Raw genomic sequence first — 23,889 nt, 5'->3', positions numbered from 1 at the left:
ATATGGAAAAATCTCTCACCTTGTGTCTGGGGGCCCTCCAAGGAGTGCAATATCAGCCTCCCCCGAAACTGAAATGGAGCACAAAGCCAGAAGCACCTCATGAACGTGCAATCCACGTTGCAAAACGTCATGAACAGAGGGGGAGAGCACTGATGATTTCAAATATGACTCCAAGTCAAAAATAATCAGGTAGAGACTAACATCTGGGTGTTGGTTTTCAAATACATGAGCAAGTCCATGTAGCCTTTTTAAGAGTGAGTTGCAAACATATATATTTATTACCAGTTCTCTCAGAAAATATCTTAAAGTCCTGCTAGTCTTCTAAAATAATCAAGATAACACTCTCTCTTTAGTTTGCAAAATTCTTTGCTTTGATGTTGAGTATTTAGAACAAGCAAGGGATTTTTGTGGGTCATATTAGCACTCAGAATTATGTCTCTACATTTGAGATGATATCCAGATGTTATTTCAGCATTGTACCTGTTGGTTCTATTTCATCAGTCTATGAAATTTCTCTAAACAGATTGCATCCAAATAAAATAGGGTGTTGCCATCTGATTTTGGAACCTAGAAGAATCTATTAAGCAAGAACCATCATTCTATGGAAGATGTTATTAAGAATGAGAAATTATTAACATCTGCTATTGAATCTAAGGTTTAGAATTAGGACACAGTAAGGAAAATGTATAATGTTATAAAGTGAAACTACAGTGGAAATATTTGAACTAGGGCAAAGAGTATTAAATTACAGTGGAAAGATTTTAACAACCAGGACAAAGAAGAATAATTAATTACACGCTTCTACCTCCACAGAATTTTCCGAATCAATAAAGATTATTAGGGGGCAGTTTGCACACTAGGCATTCAGTGATAATCACATTTACATACCAAACATCATTAAAGCAGACTGTTTGAGACAGTATATCTACTACCCTGTTAACACAATTTAAAATCATGTATTTGGGGTGGGGAGACAGGTATTTGCCCCAGGTCTCACAACTAGCCAACAGCAGGACCAGGATTTGAATACATGCACAGTCACCCTATACCCAGTTCTCTGTGTAGCATATTGTTCATAAAAGCAGCTGTAGGGCTGTAAAAGCTGACTCGGGACACAGAATCCATAAGGGTGGGGACAGAAATATAGTGCAAGGAATTCTCAGACTCCCAACCATAAAGTAAAAACAGCAAATGAGAATAATTCTATAGCTGTTCAAAGTTTACTTATAGGTAAATCGTTTGACAGACATTAACCTTACTCAATTTCCTATTCTTGACAGAAATGGGACCTAGATGTAGAAGGTGAAAGAAAATTTATCTTTTAACATAGTGGTTGAATATACTTAAAGGTTCTAGACCAAAAAATACAAATCAATCCACGAGGTAGGTTTATTTTTTAATGAAAATACAAAATGCTTTATTTATATTATCTCATGCAATCCTGATATCTATTGCAGAATCTGCCTTCTAAATCAACACTATCAACTTTAACTCTTTTTTACTATCTAACTTCTGTCTCACATTGTAGTGTATATACACTGCTGATGAGTTGGAACTATATCTTGCTCTTGCTTATCCCCAGTACAAAGTTGGTCCTCCATAAATAATGGCTGTATGAATTAATGAATAGGACATGATCTCTCATGTCCTCTCTCATGAGAGGGGACTTTCCTGGCCTAGTGGCTAAGACTATGTGCTTCCAATGCAGGGGCACAGGTTCAATCCCTGGTCAGGGAACTAAGATCCCACACAATACACAATGCAGCCAAAAAAAGAAAATTAAAAACAAAAACAAACAAAAAAAAGACCATGAGAAAGTTTATTTTCTTGTAGCATTGATGAATTACAGTACATCTGCATATATATAAAAGGACCCTAGGAAAACTTTTATTCTCATCAATATTTTAAATTATTTACTCAAACATATTATAACTCACCTGAAATACATATAAATCCAGAAGAGAAAAAGGCTTCATTGTATGAAGACAAGTTGTCAGTCTGGGCGTAGACCGCGTACACAGACATGTATGAACAGGCACATTCCACGTAGCCGGAAGTGTCCTCAACCACTTTGCAAAACTGACTGTCGGACAACCAGCTAGGGCAAAAAACACAATCGTCACTGCTCCTCTTTCATCAATACTTAAGGTGTGGAGATAGCTTTCGAAGAAAAAATAATTTATTGATCCTAAGTGTTCTTTACTCAAGATGGAAGCAGACCAATGTTTAAGAAGAAACACCAGAAGGAACATCTTGTCCAAGACATGAAACCGCAGATCCCACAGACACCTTAAACAGCCGCCTAAATATTAACCAAACCTGCAAAAGCATCGCCAATATCGAAGAAGCTGGCCCTCTCAAACCAGCAGCACTTGCCCCCACCTCATCTAAAGCAAACAAACCCAAGGTATTCAACAGGAAGAATTCTTCCCCAGCATTCAAGAGTACCAAAAGGTCAACACAGCCAAAGACGAGCAGTGCTCACTCCTCCCCATTTACACAACTCCTGTATTTTGAACCACATAAATTACTTGCTTGTCTAAGTACTTCCTTCCCCACCTATTTGGATTTTGAGCCAGTTATATTACATACATGTTTTCTAGGGTTCTTTCAGGTGTTTCCTTCTATAAGGTTTGACCTTAAGCACCAAAAGTTGGTCACAATTATAGCAAATACAGTGTCACATGCCACAAATTCTGAGCATCCCTCAGTGACTATTTAGGGACTACTCTGCTCAAGAGTAGTCACTTCCAGTTCCTCTTGATCCCCTTATTTTTCTAAGGACATGAAGCTTCTTAACCCCAACAGTGGATTCAAGCTTGAAACATTCATTAGTAATTATACGTTGAGGATTGTAGAGTATCTGTGTATTAGGTTTAAAGTCTTTCCTCAGATATTAGGAATTTCAAAGAAAAATTATTTTCCCACAGAGACTAGCCAGAACTTTGGTGTTTGAAGAGGACAGCTGGTTACTCAACTAAGCTGTGGAACCTTTTCAGAATTTTAGTTTGTGTGGCTGAAAGGAACAGAATCTTGTGACTGATTTGAACTCAAAACACTCTAGGCCAGCCATGCCTGACCTTACAACCTCGGCTGAACTCCCAGGGAGAGAACTGCTCAGAAACATGAGGCCAAGGAGAGTCAAAGGAAGAGTCACTGTCTTCTTCCTTTTCTTGTGCGTGCTTTAATCCCCAAATGTGCTGCAAGTCATACATGGATTAGAGTTATGAATCCATACTGATCCCTCCAGACACAGAGCATCAGATCCAGAACCACAAGTCCAGAGGGAAGGGGTCAAAAGAATTTCCTTCACCGCTCAATAAATTAACTTGTAATCACAGGAAGGTTATCTGAATTGAGCAGAACTCACGCTAAGTCCCATGGAAGCCGTAATAATAAAGGAGTTAAGTAACGTGTTATACACACATTAAAATTGTTTGGCTCCATTTGCCACCTGCACAAGGCTAGACCACTTCCTATGCTGCTTTGCCTCATTTAGTGTGGAGGTGATTTTCCAGTCCAAAAAATCTCACTCCAGACCATCTACGTTCAGTACAAAAAACTGGGCTTAATGGTACCAGAATGAAGAAGGAACAAATTCTGATTTTAAAGAATTATTAACAAGTACCTCGCAGCAGATGGATTCCAAAGGAGACACAGAGGAGTCTTAGGAACAATTCTAGGCTCGGCAGCATAAATCCTGTACAGAATCTCATTGCTGTTGGTCAGGGGTTGTGAACTCTGACCTTTCACACTCAAAGATAATACCTGTAATGCCAGAAAGAGCCGAAAATGTAACGACATCTTCAAATTAAATGTCAAGACTGGATCTCCCATTCTGAAATTTGCTTCATTTTCCTCATCACTTTTGGCACTATTAATCATTAGCTTCATTATGAATACAGGGCATCTGGTTGGTTTTCCACCACAGACCTACCTCACTCCAGCTACTGACCAGTCTCCAAGTGATAATATCCATTTTCATTGTCAGTCTTCATCAGGAGTGGGATATAGCTTTAGTGAAAGCTATTTTTTTTCACTTACTCCTCATTTCATTCAATAAAACATGAAGGAAATAGCTACAACTATTTTTGAGCCTAAACATTCTACAAAGAGCTCATAAAGATGGGACATGTTTCATCATTAGCTTACCGTATATAGCACTTACCATAAGTCGAATCAAGTACATGTGTCCTAAGGAGCATGTTTGCAAAGGAAAAAGCAGATTCCAACTACATAATTCTTTAAATGATAGATTACCTTATTTTTCAGGGCATGGAAATTGTTTCCAGTCATAAACCACTGCTGGCTGCTATATTCTGTAAACTGGACTAATTCACACGTGCTTCTCCCGGCCATTATTTCTGCATCCAGAACATCCAATAACCTCTCTGGAACTCGGATATAATCACCTTCTTTTCCTTCAAACTTGTGCCCATTGATCTGCTGAGGGTACCAGTGAAGAGCCAGTATGGACAAATACGGGCAGCTGTCAAGGATGGTTTTGCCTCTATGACAGAAAAGCGAAGGTTCTGCTAAAATGGCATGTATTTGCATATGTATATCCACTCACATTTGTTAAAAATCCATTACACCGGATCTCTGTTCTTTATGTACAACCATGATACTGCCTACCCAGAAGCAGTAAAGAGAATGTGCTTTCAGTTCTTTTATGGTGAATTGTTAGGATTTTTGCACAGAACTGTCTGTATCCTCTTGCCTGAACCCCCCTCTAACCTAGAACATGGGTTTTTGACAGTTGTTTCACAGGTATCAGAATCTGTGCTATAAAATGTCTATTTCTGTGTTAGTCACATCAGCATGGGTGCAATAGGGTGAGAAAGGATGCACCATTCAACTGAAACTCTCTGCTTTATAATCAATAGTATCATAAACCTTATATATCTATAGCCAAGTTCTCATCAAGTTCACCTCACCCTCTTCTAAGCCATCAGAGCATTTCTAATTTAACCATGTGTCTGATAAAAGAAATAGCCCTGAACAGGGTCTTTATCCATTTAATAATTCTGTTTGCAACAGCCCCAAGCCACTAGACTCTGTGCTCAGTGAAACTGCTTTTTAAACCTCAATGTGTGTTGAAATCACCTTGAAGCTTGTTTTAAAAAATATAGATTTCTAGAGACTTCCCTGGTGGTCCAGTGGTTAAGACTCTGAGCTCCCAATGCAGGGCAAATGAGTTCAATCCCTAGTCAGGAAACTAAGATCCTGTAAGCTGAGTGGCTTAGCCAAAAAAAAAAAAAAAAAAATTTCTACATTACATCCCATTCTTACTAAATCAAAATCCTTGCCTAGGGGAGGCTAGAAGTTCTGTGAGTCTGTGTTTTGTAACCAGTCCTCCAAAAAATCTGACAGATGTTTTCCTGTGGATGCATCATGTCTGCAAATAATGAAAAGACACAAAGATAAATCATAAGTGAAACCTGTCTGAAAATATGTGGAAAACAGTAGGATAAAAGTAAGTTAGATGGGCCATAAGTGATGCTGAGTATATATAATTGCATCATGGATACAAATACCTCATCAAGGCCCAACCTGGGAAATGGAGTTGAGAATTTTAAATAGAAGATTTGAGAAACAAAAGAAAAAGGGAGGGGCTAACTTTTTCCTCTAGCTATATACTAGATTTTTTTTAAATTAAAAAAAAAGATTAAAAAAATATTTACCATATTTGAATTGGTGTTTTTGAATATTTATCTTTAGTCCAGCCATTCATTCAGACTCTAGACCTCTGCATCCAGGATGCACATTAAAACATCTCAATCCACATAGGCCACCCACAACAGCTTATAAAAAAAAATCATCTCTTCATCTCTCCATCCACATCTTCACTGGTGACTTGGAGCTAAAAGCTGCCACTATTGACCTCTCCACCCATGACCAGGTACAAACTGACTGAGACCAGTGAACCACTGTTGGCGGAAATGTAAGTTGGGGCAACCACTATGGAAAATACTAAGGAGGTTCCTCAAAAAGCTAAAAACACAGTTGCCATATGATCCAACAATCCCACTCCTGCGCATGTCTAGAAGAGACTATAATTTTAAAAGATACATGAACCCTTATGTTCATAACAGCATTATTCACAATAGCCACGACATGGAAACAACTTAAATGACCATCAGCAAACGAATGGATAAAGAAGACGTAGTACATGCATACCATGGAGAACCTCACAGCCATAAAACAGGATGAAATTATGTCATTCGCAGCAGCACGGATGGACTCAGACATTATCAAACTAAGTGAAGTAAATCAGAAACAGAAAGACAAATACTATATCACATCACTTATATGTGGAATCGGAATGGCACAAATGAACATATCTACAGAACAGACTCAAAGACATAGAGAACAGGCCGGTGGTTGCCAAAGGTCAGGGGAGGGATGGGACGGGGGTTTGCAGTTAGCAGGTGCAACTATTCTCGTACAGAAATGTATAAACAACAAGCTCCTACTGTATAGCACAGGGTCTGTATTCAACGTCCTGTAATAAACCACAGGAGAAAGGAACATGAAAAGAATATACGTATGAATGAATCACTCTGCTGTACAGTGGAAACACAACATTGTAAATCAACTATACAGCAATGAAAACAATTTTTTTTTTAAAAAGTGAATTTCTGACGCATGCTAGAGCATGGATAAAACTTGAAGAAACATTATGCTAAGCAAAGTACACCAAACACAGAGGACAAATATTACACGATTCCACTTATGAGATGGCTAGGATAAGCAAATTGAATAGAGACTGAAAAGTAGAATAGAGGTTACCAGGACCGGGGGAAGGAGGAATGGAAAGTTAGTAATGCATAGATTTTTAATTTGAGAAGATGATAGTTCTGGATATGCATACTGGGGATGGTTACCCAACAACTGTGAATATACTAAGTGTCACTGAATTGTACACCTAAAAATAGTGTGAAAGTGTTAGCCGCTCAGTCATGTCCAGTTCTCTGTAACCCTATGGACTGTAGCCTGCTGGGCTCCTCTGTCCATGGGATTCTCTACACAGGAAAACTAGAGTGGGCTGCCATTCCTTCTCCAGGGGATCTCTCCCACCCAGGAACTGAACCCAGGTCTGCCTGCACTGCAGACAGATTCTTTACCATCTGAGCTACCAGGAAGTACAGACAAATAGTTTAAATGGTAAAATCTGTCTTATGTATATGTTACCACAATTTAAAAAATAGCCTAAAATACTCTAAAAGTTGGAATCATCCTTTTTCTTTCCTATTCAGAATGTATCTTCTACTCATTATATGAGTAAATAACAAGACATTTTATTTAAAAGACCCTACAAAACAAGAAGAATATATTACTGACAGTATGAATTCATTTTTTCTGGATGTAGTTTCTATGTTTTCTTCAAATAATTAACTTAATTTGCCCATAAGGTATAATTCATTGATTGTATAAGCCTTAGTTACATCATCTAAATGTCAATTTGCATTCTTATTACCTTGTAACCTGTAAAGGAATACATGTAAGGTAAGGTATTATATTAAAAGAAACTTACTTTTCACCAGGAGAGCCACACGTAACATCAGTCAGTAGAGAAAAGGCAAAATTCTCCGTCACTTCAGTAAAGTGACTGAATCCTCTAGTGTCCTTGCGCTTTGGGTTAACGAGAGCACAAAGGATCTCATAGAAAAGATTTCGGCTTTCAATGCTTAATGCTTGTTGTTTCCCTTCAACAGTTATCTGAAAAAAAATCCCAAGTATGAAACTTGTATCTTAAAAAAATCAACTGCTTAAATGATACCTAAGGTATAATGTGTTCTTTATTACCAGTTACTAACATTAACAAAAATAAACATGAACCTATAAAGAATTTGAGAGAAGTGTCAAAATTATATTTGACATTTAAATGTCAAATACATTTGAACTTTAAAAAGTATAATCATTTCATAAACAGAAGGCATAGTCACAAGAATATTTTCTATATAATATCTAGATACAGCTCCAAAGGATTGCATGGGTCACTTAATTCTAACTGCAATAATAAATATCATGAGTTAAAATTAAACTCACTGTTACATCTATCCCAATTCGTACGGCCTTATGAAAGACACATATAGCATAAAGCAGATTCTGGTTCAAAGAAGTGCGAATTTGAGAGATAATAAAACTTACAAACATGAAACAATTTCACTTAAATATGAGACCCAATAGAACAAAGTTCTATCAGTACTTGGAAATCCCATCCTATACTTCTGAATCTGAGTACCTATGAAATACATATGGGACATATGAATGTATGCCAGATAAAGCACAGGTGATTCTATTTGAATTTCAAAGAATCAGCCAATAATTGCCTGATATAAGTATGTTCCAAATAGTGCTTGTAAATAAAAATATTTACTTTTATCTGTAATACACTTATACTAAAAAATACATTGTTCATCTGAAATTCAAAGTTAACTGGCACCACATATTTTATTGTTAAAATTTCAATCCTATATTTTCAATGCTTGTTTCATTATTGTCATATCCTAATTATTTTATGTCTAAATTGTGAAAACATGTTACATTTTATGGATATGGCAGGCCCCTTTTAATGGCTAGTTTTCCCAATTCTTGTTATTATAAGTAACGCTTAAATACTCATTATACAGGTATTTGTACAAATATTCCCCACACCTATTAGGCACCTATTTTTTTTAGTTTTTCCCTCCAGTTTTATTGGGATATAATTGACTATATATATTGCTGTTGTTGTTGAGATGCTCAGACATATCCGACTCTGTGTGACCCCATGGACTGTAGCACACTAGCTTTCCCTGTCCTTCACCATCTCCTAGAAACTGCTCAAACTCATGTCCATTGAGTGATGCCATCCAACTATCTCGTCCCCTGTCTTTCCCTTCTCCTCCCGCCTTCAATCTTTCCCAGCATCAGGGTCTCTTCCAATGAGTTGGCTCTTTGCATCAGATGGCCAAATCACTGAGTGTTGGAGCTTCAGCTTCAGCTTCAGTCCTTCTAATGAATATTCAGGGTTGATTTCCTTTAGGATTGACTAGTTTGATCTCCATGCAGTCCACGGGACTCTCAAGAGTCTTCCCCAACAACCCAATTAAAAAGTATCAATTTCTCAGCGCTCAGCCTTCTTTATGGTCCAACTCTCACATTCAGACATGACTACTGGAAAAACTATAGCTTTGACTATATAATTGAGGTGCTTTTTTATTTTTCTTGTGGTATATACAAAAAGAAATTTTGTTTAAACTTTATGTGGTCAAGTTTATCAATCATTTCCTTTATGACTTCTGCATTTTTATATTTAGAAGGAATTTCCCCACTTCCCCAATATAAACTTTTATATTAAAAGTGATTCATCCATGTTTTCTGCTACTACTTTCCTGGTTTCAGCTCTACAGTTAGACTCTGACCTGTCTGGGATTTGTTTTGTTGTGGATTTAACATGGAGATACAGCTATTATTTAACTTTCAAATGGTTAAATCAGATGTACCAACACCATTTAAAGAATAATAACTACTGCCTCTTGAGAAATCTGTATGCAAGTCAAGAAGCAACAGTTAGAACTGGACATGGAACAACAGACTGGTTCCAAATAGGGAAGGGAGTATGTCAAAGTTGTATATTGTCACCCTGCTTATTTAACTTTTATGAAGAGTACATCATGTGAAATGCAGGGCCGGATGAAGTACAAAGTGGAATCAATATTGCCGGGAGAAATATCAATCACCTCAGATACTCAGATGACACCACCCTTATGGCAGAAAGTGAAGAACTAAAGAGCCTCTTGATGAAAGTGAATGAAGAGAGTGAAAAAGCTGGCTTAAAACTCAACATTCAGAAAACTAAGATCATGGCATCTGGTCCCACCACTTCGTAGCAAACAGATGGGGAAGCAATGGAAACAGTGACAGACTTTATTTTTTTGGGCTCCAAAATCACTGCAGATGGTGACTGCAGCCATGAAATTAAAAGATGCTTGCTTCTTGAAGAAAAGCTATGACCAACCTAGACAGCATATTAAAAAGCAGAGACACTACTTTGCCAACAAAGGCCCATCTAGTCAAAGCTATGGTTTTTCCAGTAGTCATGTATGGATGTGAGAGCTGGACTACAAAGAAAGCTGAGCACCAAAGAATTGATGCTTTTGAACTATGGTGTTGGAGAAGACTCTTGAGAGTCCCTTGGACTGCAAGGAGATCCAACCAGTCCATCCTGAAGGAAATCAGTCCTGAATATTCATTGGAAGGACTGATGTTGAAGCTGAAACTCCAATACTTTGGCCCGTGAAGAACTGACTCTGGGAAAGACTGAGCAGATGTGAAAAGACCCTGACGCTGGGAAAGATTGAAGGTGGGAGGGGAAGAGGATGACCTAGGATGAGATGGTTGGATAGCATCACTGATGTGATGGACATGTGTTTGAGTAGGCTCCGGGAGTTGGTGATGGGCAGGGAAGCCTAGCATGCTGCAGTCCATGGGGGCGCAAAGAGTTGGATGCAACTGAGCGACTGAACTGAACTGACACGCTGACCTGAAATGTCACTTTTATCGTATACGAAATTTTCATATGTAATTGAATTTATTTCTTCACTTTCTGTTTTATTTTACTAATCTGAATATCTGTGACAGCACCAGTTCATCCTGTTTTAATCACTGTAACTTCATATTTTCATATTAAGAAGAATTTATCATTTTTCATCTTTTTCATAAAATTTCTGATGTATGTTCTCCCAGGTGAACTCATCATTTTTGATTAATTTCTAAAAATCCAAAATAGCTTACTGATATTTTGATAGTACTTATATTCCATTTATAGGTTAATTTAGAGAAAACTGTTATCTCTATGTTATTGAGTCCTCCCACTGCTGAACAAGTTATAGATTTCTATTTTTTCAAGGCTTTTCTGTTAGTAGAAATTTTCAGTTTTCTTTAACATATATTTTAATGTATAATATTATTGAATGATGTCAGTTACTTGAATCATCATATTTCAGTGAAAGTGAAAGTGAAGTCGCTCAGTAGTGTCCGACTCTTTGTGACCCCGTGGACTGTAGCCCTCCAGGCTCCTCCATCCATGGGATTCTCCAGGCAAGAATACTGGAGTGGGCTGCCATTTCCTTCAGTACTGACATGTAAATAGCTTCAAGAAAACAATATTCCATAACATTGAACGGGGAGGGATGTGGGAGGGGGGTTCAGGATGGGGAACATGTGTACACCTGTGATGGATTCATGTTGATGTATGGCAAAACCAATACAATATTGTAAAGTAAAAAAATAATAATAATAATAAATAAATGATAAGTGGTTAAAAAAATTTAGTAACAATAACATGATTTGAAAATAATCAGAGCAAAGGCAACGTCAGTGGAAATAAAATCACTTTCTTTTTAAGAATACAAATAATGTTTTCTACTTGATCTTATAATAGTTTAGAACACTTCAAATATATTTTATACCTCTAATAATTGCCAAGTTACCTATTTCACATAAATTGTTTTAATATAGGAGAACTTATACTGTTTATTAATGATTACTCAAAAAAAGTTAATTATGTTTTTTCCATAGGATCTTCTTTCATAATTCAGTTTCATTATTCATCACAGATTCAACTAAAAAAACAAAACCAAGATGTACTACCTGACAGCTCTAGTTAAATAAGTGTTGATTCTCGACCATTAATATGTAGCTTTCTTAATGTATCTTTTCTAAAATACAGTTACTGTGCATTCTTTCCCTCTTCATAGCCTAAATCAAATTGTAATTGTACTATACTATTTCATCATTAGAAAATTTAAGTAACATCACTTCCTACAGTAAATCCTTTCCAGTGCCCAGGAGGAGCAGGGAACAAGCGAAGGGCAACAGCTTCATGGCACTTCAACTCGAGGAGCCATATAATCTGGCCCTAGTCCTCATTTATGGACTTCGAAAAACTGCTCACAAGATGTCCTCGCAATTTCTAGAAGTATCAGAAAGAGCCTGGAGCTCCTGACCTACAGAGCCTCTTTTCAGACACCGGTCTATCCTTACTGCTGCAGTAGAGAACTCATCCTTCTCTGAGCTTCCAAACCAGCACCAGTCGCATCCAAGCAAAAGCACAGGGTCAGATATGGTGAATTCCACTCTGAGATTCACAAATTTGACTCTACCACATAAATTCATTACAACTGATACGATAACCGTATGTGGCTTTGGTCTTTTAAAAAGAAGTATGAAACTGCTAACACTCGCAAGGGCTTCTTACCTTGTCTATTAAATACAGCACGGCACTGAGCTGTTCATCTGTGTTCTCTGTGGCCACTTTCACGCTGACGCTGTGGAGCACCCTGTTGAGAATGTCACCGTCCAGGGGCTGCTGCAGCTGATCCGCAAGCCCCCAAAAGGCCTGGGAGTTTGTGTCAGAGACGAGAGTGATGTTCGCGGTCCCGTATACTTTATCAACTCCAGCACCCCCTCTTGGGTCAAAAAGCACGATCTGGAAACGTTTAGGAAATGGATTCAAAGACCCTGTCTCTGGCGTGAGGATGACATCGAGGACAGTGGTTCTCTGGCCAGGCTCAAAGATCAATGTGCCTTCAGTTCTCACAAAGTCTTTCCCAGAAATAGCTGGAGATATGAGAGTACGACCGATGGTCTCAGCGCTCCTCAACTCCTAGAAATTAGACAAGATCACTTCAGTCAAACGATAAACCTCTGATCTCGTCCAGAACCAATTTTCTCTTAAAACAATCTGATGGGCCACAACACTAGTATTAAGACAGGTGTTGCTTTAAATTTATAGATTTTGGGTCCACACTAGATGTTTCCTGACTGTGGGGACCTCACCAATCTTGCCCTCCTGTGTCAATGTGGCTCTACTTCCTCAAACTACACAAATGCCAGATTTTTAATCCTTGGTAATTATGATATTACAAAGAAGTGGCTTTTTTTTCCTTTTATTGTTCAGCTCAGTCACCTTCACATACGCTTTAATCCTTACTAGTCACCTGTGTTATTTCCTTTTCTTTCTCCATTTTCCTTGATCAGTCAATGTCTTTTCTACTGGTTTCTAAGAACTCATTTATGACAAAGAATGTTAATCATTTGTCATGCGATGCAAATGAAGCACGGTATTTTGTTTTTTTATCTGGCTGTGCCAGGTCTTAGTTGCAGTACACAGGATCTTCCATCGTCATGGTGGCACGCAAGACCCTGAGTTGAAAAATGCACTCTCAGTCATGGCATGCAGGATCTAGTTCCCTGACCAGGGATCGAACCCAGGCCCTCGGCATTCGGAGCTCAGCCTTAGCCACTGGTCCACCAAGGAAGTCTCAAAACATTGTATTTTATTCCTGTCAATTTACTATGGTGTTTTCTCTTTCAGTTGTGTATTAAAATATAACCATGTTGTGTTTTTTTAATTTAAAAAAAAACATGGAGTTTTATAAATTTTCTAATCTCCCAAGATAAATTAGAGAGATAAATACATATCATACAGTGATGAGGTTAAGAAAGATACATGCCTTAGAATAGATCAAGAAAAGAGAATTAGAGAAGAAATGCCATTACTGCCTCACAGAACTTCTCCAGTGGTGAGCCAACTAAATTTGAAGATGTGTGCGTCAGATCATGTACGTCCCTGATACAAAATGTGCTAAGAAGTCACTGGAGAATTCCAGCAGGAGAGTGACACACTTTATTTCATATTTTCGGGAGCATTCTGGCTCTTGTGGACAGTTAGGCTGCAGCAGGGGGAGAGGATGGAAGTAGGGAGAAGAGACGGGAGATTTTTACATTAGTTCCTGCAGAAAAAGGAAATAACGGTAGCTTTGGTTGTATGAGTAGAGAGGGTGAGAAGAGCTCAGACTGGGAATGTATTTAGAAGGTAGAGTCAGCAGGAGTTTCTGATTAATTCAGTGTTGTATGTAAAAGAAGAGGAGAATGAGGATAATTCCAAGCTATTTGCCTGGATGAATGGGAGTAAACTAGGGGAAATATTGCCAAGGGCGAAATAAGAGTTATCCATTATATACATGTGATATATATTAAGCTTGAGATGCTTTTTAGACAATTCAAATGAAGATGCAAAGTAAGAGTAATCAGATAAATGAGTCTGCATGGGGTGGTGAAGACGCTGGTGATAAAAATTCAGGAGTTCTCATTTTACAGATGATATTTAAAGAAAACAGGTGGGGATGGTCGGGCCTACAGAGTGAGTATAGGTGGACCCCAAGATTTGTCGGTCAGAAAGACTAACACAAGCAACAGGAAGGGGTTGCCAGAGAGAAAAGAGTTAACAGTGGGAAAGTGTGGTGCACCAGATGCCCACAGGAGAAGAGCCGGTTTCCAGAGGCGGAAGTGCCCAAGGGCAGCAAAAAGTGAAAAATCAATGAACATAAAGGGTTTTCAAGAGTCTCTGCACCTGTATTCTTGCCTGGGAAATCCCATGGACAGAGGAGCCTAGTGGGCTACAGTCCACCAGGTCATAAAGAGTTGGACACGACTTAGTGACTAACACAACCACAGCCTAACCCAAAAAAATATTATGTAAAAATGTATGACAGTATAAAGTTATTAGAGACATTTTATATTAAAAAGAGAGACAGAGAGTCTGCCTACCAATGCAGGGGACCAAAAAAAAAGTCTCTGCAGCATAATGGTGGGGGCTGGAGGGAAAGACTCACTGAAGGAAGCAACACAGAAGTCTACTGGCTTCAAAATGGAGAAATTAAAACTATCCATTGAGGTAACCATACAGGAGTCAAAAATGAAAGAACTACATACATCAGCACAGGTGTTTCTCAAAAATATGTTGCTGAACAACAGAAAAAAGCACATCGTGAGACAATACTGGAAGAATCTCATCTCCATAATTACCAAAACAGGTAAACCTAAACAGCATATGGTTTGTGGTAAAACTATAAATAAAAGCAAGGTAGTAATTCATCGTGTAATTTAGGATAGAGGTTATCTGCAAGATGGGGAGAGGTTATCCTACCCTCTTAGCAATGCATGAGAGAAGGTTTAGGGTGGCTAGTGCTAAGCGTCTGATAAAGCTGCATTTCCTAAATTACGTGGTGGTGATTTTATGACTGTATACTGCACATACACATTCTGTTCACTGTTTTTTGGTAGAATTCATAGAATTTCACAATATAGACGTTTAAAGGAACTAGAACAATCAAAATGTTCTCATGTTTGTAAAATAACATGTAACAAACACAAAGAAGAAGCACTATGCAGTTTAAAAGCAACAGTGAAAATCAACAAACAGCTCTTGATGGAATAACCAATGTGAGAATAAGAAGGAAAGACATAGTCTTTCTTGTACACACATACACAAATGAAATATCTGAAATTGGTTTTCAAACTTGGCTTAGCTACAGGCCTATTTAATTTAAAGATAACTGGAATGAGTGATATTTTCATTATCTCAAGTCCTTATATCCTTTACCTTTAGATCAGAAATATGTAGATAAATGGGAACTTATAGTATGTACATACTGGGAAAGCTGACCTATTGAAGGTTGGTATACTGTATGTATACTACAGCTATTGTTTAAACTACATTATTAAAATCTATTTAACATAAAATCAAGATTAGTATTATTGTAACAGAATAGCAACTTGGTTCATAATTATTTTCTCATACTTACTAGCTACTTGGAAAACTGAATTATATGACTTTCTCTTCTAACAATATCCCCAGCATTCAAAGAGAGAAAATGCAAGAGCAATGAAGCAACAGGAAAATAAATAACATCAGACCAGAGAGGTAAATTTTTTTCTAATTTTTAAAATTAAACCTTATGTTTTGACATAATTACAGATTCACATGCCCTTACAAGAAATAGAAAAGAGTGGTCTCCTCTACCCTTCCCTAATATCCTTCATAGATATTAATAACATCTTGCATAATTATATCACAACCAGGATATGAATGTTGATATAGTCAAGATACATTTTCATCACCACAGGGCTCCTCTGTGTTGATTTTTATAGTGTTATTAAAATGCTATGAGTTACATGCTAGTGACAGCATGTGTTTTACAAGGAATCATTTGTGAATAATCTAGAAAGAACATAAATGAGTATGATAGAGATATTGGCATTCAGATTCTTCTTTTGGCATTTTCAACTCCCCTTCCAACTGAGTGTATGAACTAGTTTAAAATGGGTCTGAAATCTTTTTTTTTTTTTATCACTTCTTCCATTCTTCTGCCCTACAAAGTAGAGAGCATATGATGATATATATTTCATGGGAGAAGAAAGAACACGTATTTTTTTCTCATTTCTCTTACCATCTTAAATGCTTAAAAGGAAAAATGCTAAAATCTCCCAATGAATCAAAATACTTCTTTTCATGCTCATACCACTGCAGGGCTATTTAGAATGAAGTTTATTTCTAGAGTCTCATGTGATAAGAGTTGCATCTTCTGGCTTGCCAAGCTGCAGACTCTGTTATAAAGACAACTTTTCTTCCTGGCAAGCTTCCAGGACAGCTCACTACCCACAGCTACCGTCCTCACCTCCAATCCCTGACTCACAGGATTGCTACAGCAAACTGGTGGCACATATGTTGTATCTTATGCACAGAATGTTCTGTGTATTCCAGCCACTCAACAGTGACATAACCAAGCACACACTAAATAGCAGTTGGCGTAAAACCACAACTTAGAAACCCTGAGGCCTAAAGTATCACCAGGCTTGACATCTTGAAACACAAGAAATGGCAGCACTGTCCAGAATGGGAGTTATACAAGTCCAGGGGAGGGACAAACAGAGGGCTGCGGTGGGCCAGCTCCAATCTCCACAATCAGGCTTCAAAGGGAGCAGACAGACAGCTTTGTTTCAATACATTAGAGCTTTGCTCCCAAAATACAGTTTAAAACATACTGCTTCCTCCCTTTCACTTGATGTCACCTAATAGAAAGGATGTTAAAAGTAGCTGTGAGACAGTCTCCTGAACCCATGGGTTTGAAGAAACACAAAGATCACAGGAAACACACAGCTAGTATTTGAAGTCCTGAAGATTTTCAACTAGTTCAGGTAAAAATCAGACCAAAGACCCATACTTTTTGTTTCTGGTCTTACCCAGTTACATCCTGAAGAAATTTTAAATCTCTACAGGTTTTTTTCACTTAGGTCATGTTTTTAAATGATAGTCTTTGTCTTTTTGTTTCTTTTGGAAAAGTTGATGATACATGTACATAAGACATTTTGCATTGTATAATCAACTTTTCCAAAAGAAACAAAAAGACAATAGACTACCACTTTAAAACATGACCTAAGTGAAAAGAATGGAACTGGGCCAAAGATAAAGCTTAATGTAATAGACATAATGTGAGTTATGATGGTATCAACAGAAAATAATATATCGCATCTTCTCTGTTCCATGACACATGCCATATTTGTTAAAGAACAGCTTCCTGTGTGTTGATGCCTACTGCCTGCTTACCTGGGTGCTGAAGTTGACAGATATCACTAGTCCTGCCCCATACTCTCTGGCCACTTGCAGACTAATGAGAGTGGCCTTCTTATGAGCCACCGGCAGTCGAGAACCCACAGAGAAGTACACGAGACTTGGAGGTTTATCACGCTGTAATAATTTAATCTGTGCAAATCTGGCACTATTGTTTAGAGCTGCTCCAGCTGTTACTTCGTACAGTTCCACAAAAAAATCTATTTCACTTTGAGGTATCTGCCAATGAGAGAAAAAAGAGGAGGGGGGAGCGATAATTACAAATAGATTTCTACTTTAAAATAATTCTGACATTAAGAAATAGCATCATTCGTACACACTATTACAGAAATAAATATACATTTAGAGATACAGTCTGTATAATTACAGAATTAAATTCTTACGTTAGATTACCAAGAGATTTTTTTTTTTTTTTCGGTCTTTCTTCAACACCTTTACTCTCTCTGGGAGAGCATCTTACTAGAAAATCAATGTCAGGAGATAATCTATGCATATACTTCAATAAACAAAAGGATACACAAAGTATAATTCAAAGAATGAAAATGTTATCCAGTAGTTAAAAAGAATGAACTATTTCAATATTTTTCAACGTGGATGGATCCAAAAACATGACAATGAGAAAAAAAAAATCAAGTTTGATAATGATATGTATGCCATGCTACAACAAATGGAAAATTTTTAATTACATAAAGCTTACTACATCTTGTTACTGGATACACATATCGCTGAAGGGTAACAAAGAAAACAAGACACCAGGACAGTAGTGATCTCAGCTGGAGGGGTGGCCCTGAGGTCAGGGGAGGGTGCGGAGCTGAAAAAACAGGACAGGGGAGAAAGCAGCTTCAACTCTGTAAGGTTTCATTGTTAAAGGTTTTACATAAATTGGCCTAGTATTGATGGGTTAATTTAGTGGTCTCAGGCATTATTCAAAATTTCCCTAAATTCAGTATCAAGAAATCTAAATTTAGCCTGTTGGTTATGGTTTGGTCATGTTTTCCCTAGGTTCTGTGTCAACAGTCTCAGATAATTTATTTTCTAAAGCCTGAATTCAATTCTGTAACATACTGTTAATCACCCGTTTTTACTTATTTTCTCTTACGTAATAATTAAGAAATCTTAGCATCATTTTTAGCTTCCTAGCATAACTCCAAGAAGCTAAACTGATGCATTTTCAACTGTATGTCTCACTGTCTAACTTGATATAATGCATCCTTTTTTTCTATCAGCCAGGATCTTAGTAATAGTTTGTTTCGTGATCATTTTAATGAGAATCATTATGTCATGAAACAATACAACAAATTCTTCAGTATTATTCAAAATGATTTATATAGTAGCACAGTAAATGAACCAAATCTCTTTTTATTGTCTGAAGAAACATATTTAGTTTTCATGTGATATAGATTTTCTTTATTTTGCTGATTAACTCTCAGTAAATGTTGAAATGAAGGTAAATGTTTTTCTCACTTTTGGCAAACTAAATTGGTAAATACAATAAACTGCAGCACTTGCAAAGTATGGGTAACTATATTCAACAACTATTATTCCCTAACAGCCAATGAGCTTGAGTTCACAATAATTTCATTTAACTAAGAACTTCAGAATATTACATTTCAACAAACTCTTGCCTTTTCTTCAGTATAGTATTTCTTCTCATTGTGATGATGATTAAAACATTACTTATAACTACTCTGAGTAAAAAAAATATGTTGTAATCTAAGTAGGGAACCATAGAAATTGAACAAATGTGCAGATGGGTGCCAACACATAATTAGAAGAGACAAAAGGAATCTTTCAGTCTAACAACAGAATACTCGTTCAAAGACTATGCCTGAAGTATACTGGGAAAGCAAAACTCACAGATGGTTATCTGAACCTCTCTGGACCTAAATATGACTGGAGACCTCACAAGAACTCAAGTTCCTTTCCTAGTTAGGTCAGCAGCATTCCAAGATGATCTTTTGCCCAACTGGTATAAAATAATTTTTTTGTGGGCCCAGACCTGCTCAGAAGCAAGCAAAGTAATAAATAAGCAAGATCTTACTTAAATAGTTCTTAAAGAAATATGTGCAACAAATGTTTCAACAATCTGTTTAAACAGACTTTGTGGGTTAAGAAATGCATCCTAAGTTTATTAACTATGACCTTCATACATTTTCCTAATATAGACCATATGATAGAACCATAAACCATAAGATACTCAGCAGAGAAAGGGTGCATGAACAGCAATTCAAAAGACGAATTCTAATCTTTACTGAGTAATCAACCTGGGGAAAGTTACTTAAGTTCTTTATAACTTGAAAAAAAAAAAAACTGAATGACTATAGGAACGATAATTAGAGATATGGACACGACTGAGCGACTGAACCGAACTGAACTGAGGAGTGGAAAAACGTTAAGTTGAGCATCAGTAGACAGACTGGACTTAGGAAAAACCGCCATCAGTCAGTGGTGCAACTCTGCAGATGAAAGCATGCAGTGTGCACACTCTATTATGTTGCCACTCATCTACTACCAGTGTTTATGTGGCTACTACTCAGCTCCACTCCCATTCATTCTGAATAACAGTAATACCAAGCCACCCTATGAAGAGCCAACTCCTTGCCGAGAACCATGGGAAATACCTCTCATTCATTATCTCATTTAATACAACGGCCCTGTTATTAACTCCACCAAGTCTGAGAAGTTCAGGAAACCTTAGCAACTTGTTTGATGTCACAAGCTATTTAGTGGAGGAGTCAAAATTTGAACCCACCCCCCAAAAAAAAAGTTTGAACCCAGGTCTTCTATCATCTTATGTATGAACCTAACAGAAACAGAAGATATTAAGAAGAGGTAGCAAGAATATACAGAAGAACTATACAAAAAAAAAATGTTAATGACCAAGATAACCAGGATGGTGTGATCACCCACCTAGAGCCAGACATCCTGGAATGCGAAGTCAAGTGGGCCTTAGGAAGCATTACTATGAATAAAGCTATTTGGAGGTGAAGGAATTCCAGCTGAGCTATTGCAAATCCTAAAAGATGATGCTCTGAAAGTGCTTCCCTCAGCACGCCAGCAAATTTGAAAACTCAGCAGTACACAGGACTGGAAAAGGTCAGTTTTCATTCCAATCCCAAAGAAAGCCAACGCCAAGGAATGTTCAAACTACCTCACAATCGCACTCAATTTACATGTTAGCAAGGTAATACTCAAAAGTCTCTCAAGCTAGGGTTCAACAGTATGTGAACTGAGAACTTCCACATATACAAGCTGTATTTAGAAAAGGCAGAGGAACCGTACTAAAACTGACAATATTTGCTAGATCATGAAGACAGCAAGAAATTCCAGAAAAACATCTGCTTCACTGACTATGCTAAAGCCTTTGACTGTGTGCATCACAGCAAACTGTGGAAAATTCTTCAAGTGATGGGAATACCAGACCACCTTATATGCCTCCTGAGAAATCTGTATTCAGGTAAAGAAGCAACAGTTAGAACCGGACATGGAACAATTGACTGGTTCCAAATTGGGAAAAGAATACATCACGGCTGTATATTATCATCTGCTTCAGTTCAGTTCAGCTCAGTCGCTCAGTCGTGTCCGACTCTCTGCGACCCCATGAATTGCAGCACGCCAGGCCTCCCTGTCCATCACCAACTCCCAGAGTTCACTCAGACTCGTGTCCATCGAGTCTGTGATGCCATCCAGCCATCTCATCCTCTGTCATCCCCTTCTCCTCCTGCCCCTAATCCCTCCCAGCATCAGAGACTTTCCAATGAGTCAACTCTTCACATGAGGTGGCCAAAGTACTGGAGTTTCAGCTTTAGCATCATTCCTTCCAAAGAAATTCCAGGGGTGATCTCCTTCAGAATGGACTGGTTGGATCTCCTTGCAGTCCAAGGGACTCTCAAGAGTCTTCTCCAACACCACAGTTCAAAAGCACCAATTCTTCAGTGCTCAGCCTTCTTCACAGTCCAACTTTCACGTCCATACATGACCACTGGAAAAACCATAGCCTTGACTAGATGGACCTTAGTCGGCAAAGTAATGTCTCTGCTTTTGAATATGCTATCTAGGTTGGTCATAACTTTTCTTCCAAGGAGTAAGTGTTATTTAACTTTAATGCAGAGTACATCATGTAAACTGCCACGGCAGATAAAGCACAAGCGGAAATCAAGATCACCAAGAGAAATATCAATAACCTCTGGTATTCAGATGACACCACTCTCATGGCAGAAAGCAAACAGGAACTAAAGAGCCTCTTGATGGTGGTAAAAGAGGAGAGTGAAAAAGCTGGCCTAAAACTCAACATTCAAAAAACTAAGATCATGGCATCTGGTTCCATCACTTCATAGCAAACAGCTGGGGAAAAAAATGGAAACAGCGACAGACTTTATTTTCTTGGGCTTCAAAATCACTACAGACAGTGACTACAGTAATGAAATTAAAAGACACTTGCTCCTTGGAAGAAAAACTATGAAAAACCTAGACGGCATATTAAAAAACAGAGACATACTTTGACAACAAAGGTCCGTATAGACAAAGCTATGGTTTTTCTGGTAGTCATATATGGTAGAGAGAGTTGGACCATACAGAAGGTCGAGTGACAAAGAATTGATGCTTTCAAACTGTGGTGTTGGAGAAGATGCTTGAGTGTCTCCTGGACTGCAAGGAGATCCAACCAGTCAATCCTAAAGGAAATAATCCTGAATGTTCATTGGAAGGACTGATGCTGAAGCTGAAACTCCAATACTTTGGCCACCTGATACGAAGAACTGACTCACTGGAAAAGACCCTGAAGCTCGGAAAGACTGAAGGCAGGAGGAGAAGGGGACGACAAAGGAAGAGATGGTTGTATGGCATCACCAACTAAATGGACGTGAGTTTGAGCAAATTCCAGGAGATGGAGAAGCCTGGCGTGCTGCAGTCCATGGGGTCACAAAGAGTCAGACACAATTGAGCAACTGAACAACAACAAAACTGAAGATGTGGGTGACATACTGGAGGAAGTGATATTTTTATTAGTCTTTAAGTACGTCAAGGCTGTATATTGTCACCCTGCTTATTTAACTTATATGCAGAGTACATCATGAGAAACGCTGGACTGGAAGAAGCACAAGCTGGAATCAAGACTGCCAGGAGAAATATCAATAACCTCAGATATGCAGATGACACCACCCTTATGGCAGAAAGTGAAGAGGAACTAAAAAGCCTCTTGATGAAAGTGAAAGAGGAGAATGAAAAAGTTGGCTTAAAGCTCAACATTCAGAAAACGAAGATCACGGCATCTGGTCCCATCACTTCATGGGAAATAGATGGGGAAACAGTGGAAACAGTGTCAGACTTTATTTTGGGGGGCTCCAAAATCACTGCAGATGGTGATTGCAGCAATGAAATTAAAAGACGCTTACTCTTTGGAATGAAAGTTATGACCAACCTAGATAGCATATTCAAAAGCAGAGACATTACTTTGCCAACAAAGGTCCGTCTAGTCAAGGCTATGGTTTTTCCAGTAGTCGTGTATGGATGTGACAGTTGGACTGTGAAGAAAGCTGAGCACTGAAGAATTGATGCTTTTGAACTGTGGTGTTGGAGAAGACTCTTGAGAGTCCCTTGGACTGCAAGGAGATCCAACCAGTCCATTCTAAAGGAGATCAACCCTGGGATTTCTTTGGAAGGAATGATGCTAAAGCTGAAACTCCAGTACTTTGGCCACCACATGCGAAGAGCTGACTCACTGGAAAAGACTCTGATGCTGGGAGGGACTGGGGGCAGGAGGAGAAGGGGACGACAGAGGATGAGATGGCTGGATGGCATCACCGACTCGATGGACATGAGTCTGAGTGAACTCCGGGAGTTGGTGATGGACAGGGAGGCCTGGTGTGCTGCAATTCATGGGGTCACAAAGAGTTGGACATGACTGAGCGACTGAATTGAACTGAACTGAACTGAAGGGAGAGTTAGGAAATGTTGAGTTGTGGGGGTTAAGGAAGGCATAAGACTATTTAGACAAATGCAAAGAGGAGGACTTAAACTTATCAAGTAGAATAACATGACCAAAAGTTTTGAATATTGAAATTCCAGTTCCTTTTCTTTAGTGCAATAGAAACCATAGCAACTGATCAAACCTCCACTCAACAAAAGCAAAATATAATATTTTTATAAATTAGGAGTTTGGGATTAGTACATACGCACTACTATACAGAAAACAGGTATACAGGACCTACTGTACGGCACAGAGAATTATACTTGTTACCTTACAATACATACAATGGAAAAGAATATGAAGACAAATGTATACACACACACACACAGACACACACACATATATGTATGTTATTGTTTAGTTGTTTATTCATGTCCAACACTTTGTGACCTCATCTGATGGCTCTGTCTGAGGAATTCTCCAGGCAGAAATACTGGAGTGGGTTGCCATTCTCTTC

The 23,889-nt window shown here is 38.2% G+C and overlaps 1 protein-coding gene across 1 annotated transcript in view; it reads right to left on the bottom strand.

The window, feature by feature from the left end:
• Positions 1-23,889, bottom strand: part of ADGRV1 (adhesion G protein-coupled receptor V1) — a 537,422-nt gene that overhangs the window by 302,126 nt on the left and 211,407 nt on the right. The window contains exons 77-82 of the mRNA XM_068981126.1: positions 17,441-17,683; positions 12,248-12,655; positions 7,538-7,722; positions 4,261-4,510; positions 3,629-3,768; positions 1,938-2,098 (exon numbers count right to left, since the gene is read on the bottom strand). Of these exons, the coding sequence (XP_068837227.1) occupies positions 1,938-2,098; positions 3,629-3,768; positions 4,261-4,510; positions 7,538-7,722; positions 12,248-12,655; positions 17,441-17,683 (1,387 nt within the window). The remainder of the gene's footprint in view (positions 1-1,937; positions 2,099-3,628; positions 3,769-4,260; positions 4,511-7,537; positions 7,723-12,247; positions 12,656-17,440; positions 17,684-23,889) is intronic.

Source organism: Capricornis sumatraensis, chromosome 9 (genome assembly GCF_032405125.1).
Source record: "Capricornis sumatraensis isolate serow.1 chromosome 9, serow.2, whole genome shotgun sequence".
In the NCBI taxonomy this organism is placed as follows: domain Eukaryota; kingdom Metazoa; phylum Chordata; class Mammalia; order Artiodactyla; family Bovidae; genus Capricornis; species Capricornis sumatraensis.
The sequence above is the reverse complement of the archived record's forward strand: the minus strand, read 5'-3'. Positions and strand labels throughout refer to the sequence as shown.